This window comes from Rhynchophorus ferrugineus, unplaced genomic scaffold, assembly GCF_030347505.1.
Source record: "Rhynchophorus ferrugineus isolate W39M unplaced genomic scaffold, kcgeb_rfMv2 rfM2, whole genome shotgun sequence".
In the NCBI taxonomy this organism is placed as follows: domain Eukaryota; kingdom Metazoa; phylum Arthropoda; class Insecta; order Coleoptera; family Curculionidae; genus Rhynchophorus; species Rhynchophorus ferrugineus.
The window spans coordinates 43,481,367-43,500,712 of record NW_027472581.1 but is presented as its reverse complement, the minus strand read 5'-3'; the positions used below and the strand labels follow the sequence as shown (position 1 = coordinate 43,500,712).

Genomic DNA, 19,346 nt, shown 5'->3' with positions numbered 1-19,346 from the left:
CTGTTAAACAAATCTATTGATATTTTCCATATATTTAGGTTCAATAAAATAATTCCACATTACGTCAGCATCAAGTATTTATAACCTAACGATCATTAGACAGAATGGTTTCCGTATTTATTAAAAAACTTTATCATGAACAAAAATCAATTCATTTTAAATGGCCATAAATTAAAACCCCAGGCCGTATATATTATGAACGTGAGATTATGATAAGAATGGGCCCTCTCGCAGTTTTATCAAGTAAAAACATACTTATCTGGAATAATGAAATAGACTTTATACAATAACTAAATCTGTTTTTCCATATTATGAAACCAAGTATCAGTGAGGCGGATTTAATATATTATACTATAAATGGAATTAAAATGGTTTTAAAATACAAGAAATAGAAGAATCGAATGAAAATTTAAAGACCGTCATATATTTGAGAAAAGTATAAAATATTATTCATTAGCTAGATTGATGTAGGATTAAATCAGCAGTAGTAGCTAATACACAAATAAATAACCATTTTTGGTTAAATGTAAATTGTTCTAGAAAGACATATGTATCTTCAAAAGTTGCTCTCAATAACAAGTAGGTTTTCTGTAACAATTAGAGCTAGATATTTCAGCCAGAATAATTGTATGTACTCATTTTTAAGATTGTTTCATTAAAAAAATTTACTGCTAAATAAACAGACCATTTGCCACAAATAATTCAGGCATTCTCGCAAATATAAACATAATTGAATATATTAAATATATGTAAATAGGTATCCTTTCTTGATATAGATCTTGTTCGAAAGTAATGCGTTGAGATAATGTTTTCTGGCCTCAATTAAGTTTTGTCCTTCTACTAGCATTGTCTTCCAGGTCTGACATATCTAGTTGTATGTTATGATAGAAATAATCAAATTATTGTCTATTAAATAAATTCGGAGGCCCATATATATCTAACATTTAAATAAATTTTAGTTTAGAGTCTCGTCTGAGACTGAATTTATAGATATTGGATCTATAGGGACATACAGCGTATGTATTTAGTATCAATTAGACACCACAGATGTACAAATAATTACACCTATCATGCTATATAAATAATTCATATTATTAAGTGATGTAATATAAAATAATAAACTCGGATTTTCAAACCAAAATATTTAATGAACCAGAAAGTAAGTTCCCTATTAGGAAGTTAGTTACTAAAGGCTTATAAAAGGGAATATATAAGGGGATTAAATTTCATGTGCAAATTTTTTTATGAAAAGTATTCATTTAAACTAAATATGAATCAATAATTTTGACGAATATACTTAAGACAGTAAATGTGTATCACAACACATGATATTATGTTCAATATACTCGAATTAGAAAAATAAATGACAAAAAATTACGTGTAATAATTTATATTAATTTCTGTGAGGTACTGTTTTCTTAAATAAATAATTCAAGAAATAATTCAACAAATTATAAAAATACCTAAACATTATTTTTAAATATTTAATAAGAATTTTCTTTTGAATCAAATTTAATGTTATATTAAAATAGACAGGTAATTTAAAAAGGAACATTTATTCATTTATTTAAATGGTATATTCGTATCTGTAACGTAATATGTGATATTAAATTACGGTACTATATATTTTTATTATTTAGTATATAGGACTATAAATATTAATAAAAACCTTACCTTTTTTCCATCTAACTCATGTGATCCCTGGGCTAATACCTTATCTACGCTGGATGGGTCGGTGAAAGTGATAAATCCAAATCCCCTAAAAGCAGACAGAAAACATAAAAGTTTACACGGATCTACTTTATATTCCACGTGAAGATATCTACTGAGAGTCTTTCAAAAATCATCCGTTCATTATTTAAACGTCACTTCTCTAAGATGCTTTATAGGTTACTACAAAAAATAAGGATTGCTCTTTCTACATAATTGTGTGATAGATTAACTAATGTATACAGTATGAAATGATACTAGATGATTGACCATTCAGTGACAGATTTGTTGAGTTTATCAATATCTTCAGAAGAAAGACAGCACTGCAAAAGTATTAACGATACTACTGTTATGGGTGAATGATTGGACCAGGATAAATAAAAAAATAATAATAATCTACTGGTGTCGTTCTATACCCGACCAATGAATGATGAGTTGCAGATATCTTCTTAATAATTAAAAACCGTTTTTATTTGAAAGGTTGAAGTTGATTTACAAATAATACTTTATTGATCGGCTTTTTGTTCCGTCTTCCTCAATCAACTCCAAGCTGTCAAGGAAGATTACAACTAGCACACTGTCGATGACCTTCAACGTACCTGGGGGTGCACACCACGGGGCCGCTGTCCTGCACGCCTGAAGCGAAACAGACGCTGCCGCTGAAAGAGATCAACTCACTTGACAACCCCCTCTTTGGTATTAACTTTCACATGTGCGGAACTACTATGGGTTTTTATCTAGTCTAATGTGGATAACTACAAAGCTAACTACTCTAATGGATAACGGTAAACGGCATTTTAAATGTGGGACAAAATGTTTTCAAATATCTTTTACCATATTATAATTATTGAAATGTAGACTACAATATAATATATATATAGAAATTATTTTTATTATATATATAAAAACTATAATTACTGTAATACTAATTCATAAAAATGGCCTATATATGATAAAGTTAATAGAAGGACAAAAAAGTTATAGTAAAAACATGTAGATGTGAATATATATATATATATATATATATATATATATATATATATATAACTTATATTTGTTTTAAGAGTTGATTATTTCTAATTACGTTTCACACCCTCTTTTTTTAAACACATTTTCTGACAGGTATAATTTTTCCAACCAGAATATACCTGCACTGTATATACTACTTAAAGTGTTCTCCAAACCACGGTTCTTGGGACTCAGATAACCAATTAGCAAGTGACCAACGTACAATTATCATATAGAACATCCGGTCTTACCCAGCCTGACTACTGGCTTTAACCGTTGTTCCTTATTATATTATCTATTTCTGTTTATAAACAATAACAGAAAATTGCTAGTAGGTCGTGGTAGGAGAACTGTATCGTGAAATATACCGTGTATAAATGTTCTTTGGCGCTCATTTTATTATAAATAAAAAATAATTAGAGCTTTAAATAGAAGTGTTATTAAAGGTTTTTAACTAGCGACTTAATTGGTCGCCGTTGTTACTGGCAATCTAATGTCCAATAAAGAATATTAGTTAAAGGTTTTAGAAGAGGTAGTAGCAGATAGTTAGCAGAAAAAAACTTCAAAACTTTAGTGATACTAATTAGATATTAAAGGCTGGCAAATATTGTAAAAAAATTCGTTATCGTTAAATTAATGCGGCAACATTGTGGCATGCTGACGTATTATATTTTAATAACGTGCATTGGCTGTTTTATTGGATAGATTGTTAAAGGATGCCGGACATATCTAAATTTTCCGTACATAATAAATTGCTATAAACAGTTGCTAACACTTATATCGACGTATGGCATTCAGTTATGGAGAAGTTATGTTCTGCGAGAAGTAATATTAATATAATACAACTGTTTCAGTATAAGGCACTGTTAAATATTGTGGATGCATCCAGATATCATAGAAACAATTACGTAGACCGAGACAATTCTTGAATATCACTGAATTAGCGTAATATAGCTAACTTATAAAAAACGAAAAAATATTAAAACTAAGTAATGGATACCCGATTCCTCAAGCAGAATCAGCTAAATACCTTGGAATCCATCTTGACCGTAGATTAAATTGGAAACATCACGTTAGACAAAAAACAAAACACATTAGAACCAAAATAAAACAACTATACTGGTTAGTCAGAAGATACTCCCAACTTGATCTAAAATCAAAGAGGTTGATCTATAATACAATTACAAAGCCAATTTGGACCTATGGGGTGCAAATATGGGGTTGCACTAAAAATTCAAATCAGTTAATCATACAGCGCTGTCAAAACAAAGTCCTTCGATTGATGACCAATGCCTATCGCTGCGTAACCAACGAAAAACTGCATGATGACCTAGAAATCAAATGTATTTGCGAAGTCATCCAAGATTTCGCCTTGAAACACGAAAGAATATTGATTACTAAATAAGACTAACGTGGAAGCAATACAACTGCTGGACTGCGAGCAGAATGTCAAGAGATTGAAGCGAACAAAACCATACAAACTTATATAAAGTGTATACCTTTAGTGTAAACAACAGCTATAAGTTGTTATAATTTTATTATTGAGGAATACATACTGATATATTTTCTCGCACTCGTCTTGCTTGTTAATCAATCCAAGTACATAGAAAAAGTAGTCATAAATTAATTGTAGATTAAGATTGTACTAAACGTTAGAAGTTATAAAAAAAGTTAGAGTAAGTAAATTAATCTAATGTCTCCCTGTTCTCATGTTACAGAAAAACTATAACGAACGCCTGGATGTAAAATTTACTTATATATAATATGGAAAATAATTTAAGTCATATATAAAACAAGTATTTAACTAAAATGATACTAAAACTAAACATTTTTTTATAATATACAAATAAAAAAGTTTGCTGTGTACATTTTCCTTATAGGAAAATAACCGTAGTAAAATATTTAATTCATAAAACTTCCAATTTTGTAAGGGTTTTCGGATGACATACAACGTTATTCCGCTCAGTTATTATAATCTTTAGGGTAAAACACATCACCCCACGAATTTTAATAAGGATAGCGCCCCAATTTTACCCTCACCAGGAATCAACATACGATATTCTTGGATTATTAAAATAGATACGTTTTCTATTGCTTTTTTCTGGGCTGAATTAAAAGTAGGATAAATAAAATTTCGAGAATAAAAAAAAATTGGTGGTAAACTACGATAGAGATATGTCACTAGTTTCTAAGGTGCTCAAGTTTTATTGAAAGCCATTCAATAAAAGAGAATTCTAAAACGTCTTTCGTGTTAATACCACACAAAACAAAGAAAAACCGGCCATTTTTTACCGTAAGTTGATGGGTTTGCTGCACAAGTATACGTGCTTACCTGAGCATGAATCTTATACGGATATGCGAAGTAGAAGGAGGTGAATAGCGGGTTGACTCTGACAAAATTTATAGTCCATATATTAACATTAGCGTCCAATGTTATACAAATTTCCAGTTATCTTTATATGGACATGAATTATGTACGACTCTATCCGAATATATACATTTCACTTTTTATTCCAATATGAATGCTTCTATACTACTATAAAAATATTAAAACATGGTATATATTAATATAAATGTAATAAAATATTACGACTAAACGACATAAATGTTACATGTGACAAAAGTTTTTTTTTACTGAAATGAATTACTAGTCAAACCTTAGTAAAACAATAATGAAAGATATAAATTAATTTTTCAATGATGGTAAGTATATTAAAACTAACAATTCGTTATTTTGTAAAGATAATTTGCAATAGAGCACTTGGACTACTGCTATGATCAATGGAAAGGTTTTATTATTGTACTAAAGCAAGTATGAATAGTATGGGTTAGATAATTCAGATTAGAGAATAAAGTTTGGGGTCGCTTAACTAAATGAGAGTTTAATATCTAATATACGAAATATTATGGCAGAAATATTATGGTTTAGCGATGTTTATATAATTTTAAATTTAATTCTATACTAAAACTGGTCTATGAAACCAAACATAAATTTATTCCTAATATTTGTGAGTTCAGATGCACTGTAGTCCAGAACCTACAAAAGTCCAGAACATCTAGGTTTCCTTGGAGGTGTAGCCTGGCTGTGCATTTCCCAGAAAACCTTTTCATTAGTTTTCTATCCGTAGTGATTCCTAAGTCTCAATCCCGTTAAGTAATAACTTGTTAGAAAATATCCCTTATATGACTGTTCTGGCTGTAGGTAGTCATTTATGAACCATATAGCCAACTGGTTTTATAAAAAAACAAACAATATATATGTTTGTTTTATTTTCAACTCGGCTAATTTCAGCGATAACAATTAAAGCGTTAGATAGAACTACAAATTAGATACGTTGTTAAAAATAATGAACAGTAAAGATTTTTAGTTACATATTTACCGTCCTAAAATTTTAAATTTTGAAAGTTCTTCAAAAAGCTTTTTATAAACAATAATCTTTAAGCTTAAAAAGATTAAAATTATCCATCGTCCCTGTAACAATCAATTCAGTTCTAATGAATTTTCTTGTACTTCTAATTATAAACGAGAATGCAAAAATTTCAACAATAAGTGGACAATAGTTATTATGAAAAAAAAAGAAAGCTAGCAAACTGCACCAATATTACGTCCTGTTGGAAAATCTGCACATGACAAGTATTGCAATATTAAGCATTTTATTGGAAATAACTGAGCTGCTGCAGTGGACACAAGACAATAAACCAAACATATAACTGCTAGAATTCAATAGAATGTAGAAATTCCCCGATTCGCCCGAGGTTTTCAAAGAATTTAGCCGATTTAGCGATAGAACCCTATTACTCGTCCATTTACCGAGATTTTAAAGGAATATTATTCCATTTACATTCGACGGGCACTAACTGGCGAATAATTAATATTTTTTTAGAAACAATAGATTAGAATAATAACGTTTTTTCATTATTATCTACACTTATTTAATATTATTTTATGATAAATTAAGATTAGTATATTTAGGGACAAAACACATTATTTATTTATTTAAAATAATTTAAATAGCAAGAATTAGCATCGTGTGTGATACTAACTATACTACCGCTATAGTATAATTCTATTATAAACGAAAAATTCACTCATCTAATTTTCAAAAAGGAATTAATATACAATGAAATCGAACGACTTTGTTCTACATATTATACAGTTGAATGTATTTTGATTAGTGATATCTATTGGTAAAAAAGTATAAACCTGAACAATTGTTAAATTCGGTGGTATTGAAATCACCACATAAACAGTTTTAGTATTATTGAGTTTTAAAACTTACGCAGAAGCTAATCATAAGCTTAATTACTTCTGTCGTTTTATTTGAAGAAATCTACCGCTGCAGCCCATAAAATATTTTTAGAAAATGATGGTGATGTTGTCCCTTCATACTTTAATTGTTAGTTTTAATTTCAATGATTTAAGTTTCATGATATTGATGTCAGAAATCAGATAGAAGGGCCCAGAATATCAAAAAAGCTTAATTAGCAAAATTGCAAGGCTTCCCGGGTAAAAACACAATTCGAGAACTTTGTGAGGAGGAACCCACATGAATTGACCGAAAATGCTACTTGAAAGTATTTTAACATCGCTCATTTCATTCTCTATGATAACCTCGAATAAAAAATCTCTCCAAAATGACTCCAGCAGAGCTCTTCACGTCGGAATCTAAACGGGAATATTTATGGCCTCAAAGCTTGGATTAGTAAGATATAAGGTGATAAGAGTGACTGAAACTGAATAAAACTTTTACTATAGATATCCACTATCTATATTTTACTATGGAAAACGGAAAGGGAAGGCAATTAATACCGTCTTATTAAAAAAGACAGCAATAGCATCGTCCTGTATGCCAACGTTTGGACGCACATTGTAAGAGTTGTGACATATTCATTGTTCCTGGTTGATTAGGAAGGAATAGGATAGAAATCTACCCCACCCACTTATCAGCCATAGCACCTTTTAATTACTAATTGTTTAGATCTACATAGTGTAGTTTGGTTGGCAAAGAGGTTGAAAATTGCAAAAATGAATGACTGTTTGACCAAAATCGGTCGATCGAACAGTATTGTAATGTTGTCAGAAACATTGTAAAAACTTATAGATTATGGTGAAAAATATTTTAATTATACATTGTACCAATTTTTCGCAGTAAATACCTTTCCAAAGTGAAAATGATCAGAATACAGTTACACTTAATGTTTTGTTAATGCTAATAATTACATTATAATACATGTTAGCGGAACATTTATATTTCCGGAAACTTTAACATTATTAGAGCCAAAAAAGGTGGTGAAAAAATATTGATTTAAACAAGCGATATATTTTTCAGAAGAATTTAACATTTTAACTAATTGTAATGTTTTATCATTCACCAGGAAATTAAACCAGTTTAAACTCTAGTAACGTTTAACTTGAAATAAATCCGTATTCATGAAAATTATCTTTTGACCCTACTACAGACTAATTTTATTTTTAAAATTGAAAATTCTTCTGACTGCAGCTTGATGATTACATTAATTATATTTCAGAGATAAATCGAAACTCTCGTAAAGTTTTTATCATGTTTGAGTGATTAAATGGCGAGTTACACAATGCACTTGTTAACTGTAACAGTGGGTTATTTATGGCAGTTCCGGGAGAAGACCGCTAAATATACGGGCGCAATTAGGAAGTAAAATATTAATCTTGGTGAGAATATTTTAAAGATAAAAAGAAAATCGTCTCCATTGCGCCGCATAACCCAACAAATATAAATTATGTCCCCTTCAAGATAAGGTACGTGGTTAGCTCTCTTTCCGCGAGTAGCAGTAGCAAGCATAAATTGATAAATTGTTATAAGCTTTTCAAACGCCGTAATATTTTCCTTTTTACCTACTTAATTCTGTCGCCTTCCAAGAAAGTTATGGTAGCTATTTACTTCGAAGCCCGTGATAGAGTTTATAAGAAGACTGTCGACGGCTATAAATTCTCTACGAGCCTAATATAAATCTCATACATGACTCTAGAGGAGACGCTGTACTTAGTTGCTTAGTTTACGCGAATAGTGTACGAAAAAATGAGCAATTTCGAGGACCAAGTGAGAAAAAAATATTGAACTATTTGTTGCAATCTTCATAAAATCATACAGTTTTCCACTTTCTTATGTACGCAAAAATGAATGAACTATCTAGAAAGTGGAAGTAATGTAATATATAAATGGTGTACGAAATAAGTGGGAATAATGTACTTTTGATTCACGTGATTTCCAAAATAGTAAAACGATAAACTCAGAATTCTATTTGGACTGCGTCTTCATATAATAAATTTTTCATCTATATCACCATATGTCTTCCAATATTTTTACCACACCGTAATCAATTTTGTATTGTACTCCTTTACGTAATTACTTTTTTTCGAAAAAAAACCTGTTTTTAAAGTTAGTAGCGAGAAAATGAATATCGTGGGATAATATAATTTCAAATTAAATACAAATCAAAGAGAGAAAAAATATATCAATATAAAATAGAAAAAAAAATTAAAAGTTAATTAAGAAAAGGAAAGACATTTTTGTATTTCATTTTAGAGCTACTTTATTATTATCTAATAGAGATGAAATGCAATAATAATTCATATTTCAAGTGTATCCAAAAATATATGACGACTAAAGTAAAAATGTATAGATAACTAATTAAAACGAAAAATCGAGTATGCATCTATTTCAGAATATAGAGGCTAGTAATTGTTTATAAATAAGGAAGTAACATTTATTACTCTCAAGGAAACAACCATATATATGATATATGATTGGCAAGTTAAGCATATACGCACTTAAAATAAATAACATTTCAATCCAGTTTGTTATTTATGATGTTTTAATTACTTGGACCAATATTTAGTTATATCTTTATATTATATTTAGTTAATATAATAAACAATATAATTTGAATTATTCTGCAATAGTATCAGCACCTACGTTATATATTCTCATATACGTGTTTATATAGCGCTTTTGTTCATATAAATTATCAAAAATTATAATGCCGGCTTGGTTGGCGCAATAGTAAAGGCGACAGGACGGTCTACCTGCAGTTGGAATAATCGCCGGTTCGAATCCTGATGGGGCATAGTCGTAAATTCATGATTTTGACACTTTTTATTGTGTGAATTTTAAATAAAATTTGTGAGTATCCCGGGCAAGAGTGCAAAATCCCTCAAGGAAAAAGATCTCAGCCACGACAGTAACCTGGCTGGGTAAGTCCGGATGTCTTCTGAGATGATTTCTAAGGTGATCACTCGCCAGTCGGTAAGCTAAATGCGGAGGACCGTGGTTCGGAACCTACGGTAAAAAGTAGATCCAGTCCAGATAAACCCCCATTGGCAAAAAGGAGACTTTAAAATATATTTAAAAAAATTATAATAATATTAAGATATACTAAACGTAGTCATGTATTTTAAATTTGTATAACTTCTTACATTCTCTGACGTTAATACCATTACCAATATTAATATAAAAAATATCAACAAATCATCTATATCGTATATCACATAACCCTAGCGATATTAAAATTGTAAAAAATGAAGATAATATATAAATGGATCATGTCTAACTGCAACGATATATAATAGCCAAGAAGCAATAACATCGTCCTGATAGTGGAAATAGACTATTACCATCAGCAACGAATTCTCAAATAGACCTCAAATCAACGTCCATTCCGCTGGACTTCTCTCCTGCGCTGGAACGAAAACTGCTGCATGTTACCGTTGGCGCGTCTGAAAAATTGTCGAAATCACTGAAAATGCAGCCAATTTATTTTGATGCATAAGCTCCGTATGTAAATGTCCGTTTCGGCCATTAGGTCTTACATCACAGGGGTGTTTTATTACTTATCCGCAGTCGTATCATGAAATATGCACGGCAGTTGTAAAAGACATAGTCATAAAATATTTAATTTAATTTTTCCGACGTTTATCATAGTGCTACTAAAATATATACGATTGCAACAGCTCTAATATTTCTAGTGACTCGGAATATCTAGCTGAAAGAATTCTATTGGGTATATAATATTGTATATCCCGCAATTCTCTAAAAGCATAAGTAATCCACATTAATATGCCAAAAATTATAAACGATATTTTTTATAAAAGAATATTAATAAACTCGAAACACTGACAATGATGAAACGTCTTTTAGGGATGGAAATCATAATTTCTTTGATTTCCTGAAATCAACTGTATATGGAGATATTTAAAGAAGGTTTTTAATATCAGCAAGGTAAAACAATTCATCAGAACGCCTTAAATAATTTATAGAACTCAGAAACCGCTTTATTAGGATTCCGGGAAGTCCATTCAAAAAATGATCCTGGATGTAAACTGTAACATTTGAAACTCGTACCTTTTGCTAAACAGTGGGCGGATAAGTTGAGTTTTTGGTTAAACTAAAGGATAACAATGGTATATATTAGCCTAGCAAGTATTTGTATTATATCATGTAACATGTTATATCATGTTTTTAAGCTGGTTGAATAGTGAATAAGTGTGATAGATTTGGTCTGTTTTCCAGTAGATAAAACCCCTCAGTGTGATTTTGTGTCGTCGTTCAACAGTCTTCTCTCTTTGAATAAAACAGTTCTTAAAGTAATTATTAGCTTTTCTGTGATGATTGTTTTCTCAAATTCTTTTTCATTTTATAACTAGTGCAGTCGTTAGGATTCCGGGGAGATCATAAGGCTGTTCTCTTTTAAATTCATTCAATCAACCGGGCTCAAACTAATCAGAAATAAAAAAAGACAGGTTGGTGTCGGATTGGCTATGGTTTCACAGTTAAATCACTACCGAATCTTGAAGCATTCCTTAGTGTAGTTAAGTGGAGTTCAGGCAAAGGTAACGTAGCTGAAGTTGCAAGGTCACAAAAGTTGAATTGAATGAGCTTAAAAGTCACTAGCTATAAACTATTCCAATTAGGAAACATTTAAATTTTAAAAACAGCACTAGTCCATGGATTCCCGGCATAAGCATCAAGTTCACAAGTGGACTAAAGTTGCTGTGAACTGACATAGTCTACTCGAATTTAACCAGAAGCTTACAGTACAGTTGGAAAAAAAGTTGGTCTATAGAATGGCTGAATTGTGAACGAGTAAGATGGGTGTGGTCTGTTCTGATAGATAAAATTCCTCTTCCTGTCTCAGTGTCGCTTTGTATAGTATTTCTGTGTTTAAAGCGTTTTCTCAATTTATTCAATTCAGGACTTATGTACAGAGATGTTGTAATTTGCTAATGTAGAGTATTTTATGTATCTAAAATTATTTGACTATTAATTAATTTTTTCGCTTTTCAACAACACACTGTACAACCTCGCATAAACCATTTTCCGTCCTTTAGCAAATCTAAACTTATTTTATATAATAACCTCTGGTATACGATAAACCAGTGAGATCATTAAGGCAATTTTGATTAAAATCTCTATATATTAGAAAAAAAAGAGGAGGAAGTTCTAATTTTCTGCTTCGATATGAATAAATCTACAAAAACTGAGTTTAATCAAATACTCTCAAATATTGTCAGTCAAGTGGCTTCATTGCTTCAGATAAAAAACATGGCAGATAAATAATTTAATTAAATATCGTGGTTTTATTGGGTGTTCAGAATAGAATTATAGCTAACTGTAACAAGCAATAAAACGTAACATAGGTCTACTATAATAATCTCATTTGCACAAATCCGACAATAGCGAATAGCATACACAAAATCAGGCACTTGCATGACAATGTTCGGCCACATCTTGCAAGAGTTGTAAAGGATACTCAGTTGCAGCTCGAATTGGAACTTTAGCGTACTCACCAATCATAGCGCCTTTTGGTTCCTATTTGTTCAGATCGAGGCAGAATAGCATTGCAGGCATACGGTTTCAAAATGTTTAAGAAATTCGAACCTAATTGTTTCCACACGGTATATTACCAGAGGAATGGGAAAAAGTATAGAAAATTATGAAACATATTCTTTTTAAAATATATTGTATCAATTTCTGTTCAATAAATGCATTTTAAAAGTCAAATAATTAAAAGAATACGTGCAAGCCCCTACTATACAAGTATGAAGCTTCAGTGAATTTAAAAATTTGTAGGTTATTATTAAAATTTAATTCCAATAATATTTCGTTCACCATTACAAATTATGAACATATATAACCTCTAGTGGCTTCACCAGTACTCCAATTGGTAAGTATAGTATATTATAGTATAGTTCATGACATTCATGAACACTAAAAGGATGTTTCATTCACTGTTAAAATTAGGACTACATATAACTTCTAGTGGCTTCCGATTGTATAGTATAGTATTGAAGTATAGTAAATATATCTACTATTTTTCATGTATGACAAATACACACTTACAGATCGTGGCCCAAACCGAACGCAAACAATCGCTTTAGGAATTTCATTAAAGTTTCTGGAAGCCACGTCAGGGAGTCGTTTGAATTCGGAACCGGAAACACGCCAAACAATTTTCGATACTTTTCGTAGTCAATTTGAAGCAGTTTATGAAGGCCAAAACAATAAGAATTCGCCCGAACAAACCCGCGCCTAATTCTGCACTCAAACCTTTCGCGCTGTTAGCATTTTGCAGCTTCCTCAGACAAAGCTAACAACAATTTGGCAAAGAGTGGCGCGGGTTTAAGTACGCTGATCGGAGGGCGGAATTCTCTTCAGTCTTGGGCTGGCTTAAAACGCAATTATAAGTTTGCTGCAATCGATTCTGCTGCAGGCCAGACGGGACGCGCGCGATTTAAATTATTGCACTCTTAGGAAAAGCACTGATTAACTTTTCCAAAATTAAATTTCTTTGAGGGTCGTTCTTTAATCGGGAATTATCCGAGTTTTTCGAAGTTTTTCGCCGATAATAATCTTTTCGTTGGCTCGATAAAATGGGTTTATTGCCGCTTTTGTTTTAATTTTTCCCATCAGATCGGCCAATAGAAACAAAACTTCGCTCATAATTCATCCAATAAAAACTTTAAAAAACTATAATATATACTCTAATTCGCATAGTTTTTAAATCATAAAATTTATAAAATGTGTGGTAAAACAAATAAGCTACGGGTAATCCATTTAGGTTCGACATCAATTTGCATCAGTTTTAAAATAAATTACATGAAATAATAAGCCAGAACACCAATTGCAAAATGTGAATTATATATTCATATATATATATATATATATATATATATATATATATATATATATATATATATATATATCACAATAATAATGTGAATAGTGAAATAGGTAAGATAAAAGTATAAATAGAAAGTGTGTATATAAAATACTAAATATTGTAGTAAATAACAGGAATGATAACGATGAGAAGAAGTATTTATTTTTGAATCACTGTTCAGAACTTGAAATAGATAGAAATGGTTACATTCACAAAATTAATTTGCTACCTGATATTTAATAACTGTAAATAAATCAATTAAAATACTGGATATAGTACTATTACTAAGTTAATAAGCAAATGTTTTCAATTGCGTTAATATTGGTAATTTTTCTTGAAAAATTGTTCGAAAAATTATATTTTAATTTATGAAGCTATTAGGCCAATATTTTTACCAAAATTAATTAATAAATGTATAAAGCTATCCTTTAAACATTGAAAATTTATAAAAGAATGTATACCTGAATAATTCGAATTTATGTAGTTTGAAATATGAAATAAAATCAAGAGAAAACTGGTACCCACACTTTGTGCACTTCATTTCAGGTTCCATCCAATATTTCTATGTTTATATTAGGTGGTTGTGCTCAATTTTATATTTTATATATCTTTCTGGCAACATGGCGATCCATTTTCACACTTGTTTAGTATCTCGAAACCGTGTGCCGGTTAAGCCATGTTGCGTCTATCTGAAACAAGTGATACTGAGAAGACGTTATGTCTCACCAGACACTGAGAAACAGAATTTCTCACTGGAGCTGTGACAATCTATACTTGCAACAACTTTTACAACATGTAAACTTTCGTAGTTATACGAGAACATACCTTTGCGCCTTTACTCACTATTGCTGGTCTTTATTGCAACAATATATAATTTAGTTACAACTTTATTTGGTTTTAAAATATTTTAATACACTACACTTTGCTAATCTCGCGATATGCAACAGTTCGAAAATACATTTTCAGTAAATTTATGTGATAGCCATTTTCTCCCTTCTTTAACCTTTCTCACTGAGTAATATAGCGAGAAACAGTTAATTCATCAATTGCTAAGCTGGCTGAAAGTTCTTTAAATGTCTTCGCTGGGTTTTCGTCATATAATTGTTGAAATGTATTGTCTTCGAACTTCTTGCTCTCTTAGGTCACTGTTTGTTACAGACATCAAAATCAACACTTTTAAATTATTGAAACTCGAATCTAGGATTGGGATATAACGAGATAACATCACCATATGTTTCAAAAAAGTTTGATGAACTTCAAGAGCAACTTTATTCAAATGAGGCTTCAATCCATTTTTAGAATTAGAATCCATTTTAAAATCCACACTAGAGGGAAAATTGCTATTGCTAAGTACCAAAACAACTACTATTTTTACAATACACATGGAAGAACTTAGCAGAGGTTTAAGAGATTGCTCCATCTGTGCTTTTTTAAAATTATTTTTCAACTGGATTGAAAATTCCTTTCTGTGGGGACCAGTCCATGTTAGGGGCATTATTATGTTGAAAAAAACCAATTACAAATTGTCTTTGCAACAAGATAGCATTGTACTCCTGTAACTTAAATCCCTCCAGCTTTTTTGTATGGTTTTGTTGGTGGTTTGGTGGTTTTCGAGGGACCATAGTTCTTGTTACCACTGGAGATAATTTCAGTTCATACACCCTGTTGCAAATTTCAATCACGCTAGTCTATTTTTCTTTACATAATGAATAAGGGTTCCTTGGCTGCTTCTATAATATAAAATTTCTATTCATATAAACGTTTTCTAGCCACTTTAAATTAATTAGTTAAATTAATCGGTCTTCACTTTTTAAGTCAATGGAATACAGTAACTAACGTAATGTAAGTAATAAAATTAAATTACTAGTGGACATTAGATCGTTTCTCAACAACAATAATGTAGAAAACAAAATTATAATAGCTGAATTAATTTCTTAATGTAACTTAATGTGTAGTTCAATTTTTATTTATAATTTCGTATATTTCGTTTTATTGTAATGGGATAAAATAACTTCCGTTTGATTCTCATTTTACCAACTTGGTTTGTCGGTTGTCAGCCATATCCCCATTGTGAGCGGCAATTACCAAGACAAAAAGCCACATCTAATAATATTTGTGTTTTTTCAATTGACAATATTTGTCAATCGGTCCGGTGCTTTCCAACGCCCAATTTTAGACTCAGAACCGAGATTTACCCCACTCTCCGTCAATTTAACGGATTGCTTCCAAAGTAATTGGCAATATAGGGATTCTACTGGTCCCCGTTGGCCAGCAGACGCTAGCGGGCTTAAAAAGTTGGTTTTTAAATCCGCAATCTCCTACTCTCTACTTCGTTCGCCATCCTTCTCTCATTATTTATCTCGCTCACTCTGCCGCCCTATTGATATAACTTTGTTATCGATGAGAATCAAAGCGAGTGTAGTCATTGCTTTCAGATATAATTAAATCTCTAACAAAAGAAATAAAAATACACTCAATTCCAATATATATTGGGAATCTGAAAAAATTCTCGCTGTTCTCCGTCAAGTAGCGTTACCACGACTACATTCGAATAATTCACGAAAGCAAGCTTGTTTATTCGTTGTCCATCATTATGCTGGTATTTTTTATGAACTTTTTATACTACCGAACCTACAATTTGTATCAAAAAAAGTAGATGCAAAAAAAACATTTCGTATTATATATAGTATAGGCAAGTATTTATTATAGGCAAGTATTGCTTCTTGTTTTTAATTTCTAGTAACTGCAGTAAAAGCACGTATAATGATAATAGACATATGTTAACGAGTGTATACGTAAAAGAGTGTGGCAGAAATGGTTCCTAAAGACAAAGAGTATACCGGAGCAGTAAATAAGTATGAAAATGCTGCATTGAATGAGCTGCTGGAGGAAGACTGATGCCGAATTCAACAAGAAATTTCACTTTAATTTAGATCTATTCAGTAAGCCATTTACCCTCCACTAAAAAGAAGAACATTGGTGGTATGAACTGAATGTAAGAAATGTTTTAAAATTTACCATTTGCCCCAACAACAGAAAAGATATTTTTTCACATTCAGTTTTGACGGTTTTCAACCCCATAGACACAGCAACTTCAGGCGTATATCTTTAAGTGGTAACAAGTGTTTATATTTTAAACTTTCAATTAGTTTAAAAAACGAACAGATAAACAAGATTGTTAAAACCTCGGTGGCTCCAACATGTCACCGTTTCTTATTCATGAAATAAAACTGTTTTAGTAAAATAAATGTGCCTTCATCCCTACACAAAAAACAGTTTTGTCTCTTTTATAATTGGATGCGCACGAGCCTATTCGCTATGAACTCCACAAAATGATATATTAATATACGTCAGTGCTAAACATTTTTATTGTAAGTAATTAATCAGCAATGAAATCCAATTTTCTTCATTTTACTAATTTTCTTCCATATAATTCCAAATAATTTAAAATTTTATTGCTAAATCGAAAATGAATGTCAAACGTTAATAATATGGCTTTGACCAAACCGAGACTTTGACACCTGCATGATACTTACAGAAAACAAATGATATTAATTACCGGTACCATCTATTGGACTTTTTAAAGACTTTCTTCGTATTTTTAGTGTATATTATCTGTGTATATATTTTAATAATAAATAAGAAATATTATAGAATAATTTTAGAAATGATAAAATAAGCTAGCCACAAATCAACATAATTCCACAATTGATTTTTAGTTAAAATTTTCAAAATGACGAAACGAAAAATATCAACAAATCAACCGAACAAAAAACAACTTGATTTACAATTTTGATATAAATTTAAATGATTAGTAGTGATGGTAAGAGGGGGCATTGAATATCTTAAGATATGCGATCCGTAGAATTTTCTAAAGAACGTCATTATCCCTTTAACGAGCATTATGCTGCGAATGGTCTTTTGAAAAATAGATATTTAATTAATTGCCTAATCTGAAGTTGTTCGCTTAATGAGCAAATCTGACGCCTCGGGCCATCTAAATTTAAAAGCTATTTGAATCTGGTTATCTATTCATCCAGACTGAAGTACAATAGCGCTGCTTAGTTGCAATAACTGAGTTACGATTCTCAAATATGCCAGATTTACAGCTGCTATTAGTAAAGCGAATACTCTCCTCTATAAATTCGGAGTTTTAGCACGGTGGGTATTTTATTATACGACGTATTAAATTGAAGATATTTAACTTCTTACTCCATTAATTTCTTGTTGTTTAGTATACTATTTAGTGTATTAAATATAGTGTATAAAAAGTTAAAATAACCTTTGTTTATTAATATATTAAAGTACATCAAATATTTACAAACAAATGACACTAATAACTTCTAACAAATCAGTTACAAGAAGGTGTAATCATCTTCAAACTCTTCACTTATAGTACTGAAATTATTTAGTAGTACATCTTAATATCTAGGCAATTAGTGATCTTTAATATTTCGATTTAATATTATTAAAGTATTATCGTAAGGCAGACTTTAGAATATTAAGTAATAAGCTTACACGATGAGTGAAATGTTAAGTGTTTATTTACATTAAACAGGATTGGATCGGCAGTATTTTCTGTACCATTAAAATAAAATAATTTTCAAGTATAATAAAAGTTTAGTCTATATGTTTCATGATTGGCGCTATTAATAGGAATGGCACTATAATATCAATGGTACATAAGACTTTTGGCTCTTTTGAATTAATTTAATTATTGGGAATAAACTTAAATATAATTTTTAGAAAAACAACTTATGAAGAAAAGAAGACAATATGGTGTTAATATATGGTTTAATATTATTAAAGTATTATCCTAAGGCAGACTTTAGAATATTAAGTAATAAGCTTACACGATGAGTGAAATGTTAAGTGTTTATTTACATTAAACAGGATTGGATCGGCAGTATTTTCTGTACCATTAAAATAAAATAATTTTCAAGTATAATAAAAGTTTAGTCTATATGTTTCATGATTGGCGCTATTAATAGGAATGGCACTATAATATCAATGGTACATAAGACTTTTGGCTCTTTTGAATTAATTTAATTATTGGGAATAAACCTAAATATAATTTTTAGAAAAACAACTTATGAAGAAAAGAAGACAATATGGTGTTAAATCTCAGCAGACGTTTCGAAATTACTTGAAGCATTTCTTTTCATAGTTTAATCAATTCCTTTAGAATTTTAACAAAAGCATCGTAGTTGAAGCTGCAATTCCATCAGAGGAAATTGAAAAAGCTCAAAATCCCCTGGTATAAAATCAGGAAACATTCATGTTTTAAAAAACACTCCTAGTAAATTGCTTCAAATTAACTTAGTCTACTAAAACTTTGACAAAGGCTTACAGTGTACGGTCACGGCACGGCTTGTAGTAGCTGCGTTGCTCAGCCATGGATTATTGGAATTTTAGGACATTAAAACTTGAGA

The 19,346-nt window shown here is 30.5% G+C and overlaps 1 protein-coding gene across 9 annotated transcripts in view; it reads right to left on the bottom strand.

Annotated features, from left to right (window-relative positions):
- Rbp6 (RNA-binding protein 6) overlaps positions 1–19,346 on the bottom strand; it is a 752,769-nt gene that overhangs the window by 626,561 nt on the left and 106,862 nt on the right. For 6 of the 9 annotated variants that reach the window (XM_076395623.1, XM_076395619.1, XM_076395625.1 and 3 more), the window contains exons 2-3: positions 2,310–2,369; positions 1,675–1,759 (exon numbers count right to left, since the gene is read on the bottom strand). In XM_076395623.1, coding sequence (XP_076251738.1) covers positions 1,675–1,759; positions 2,310–2,369 — 145 coding nt within the window. The remainder of the gene's footprint in view (positions 1–1,674; positions 1,760–2,309; positions 2,370–19,346) is intronic. The other 3 variants (XM_076395624.1, XM_076395626.1, XM_076395622.1) reach the window with 1 other exon arrangement.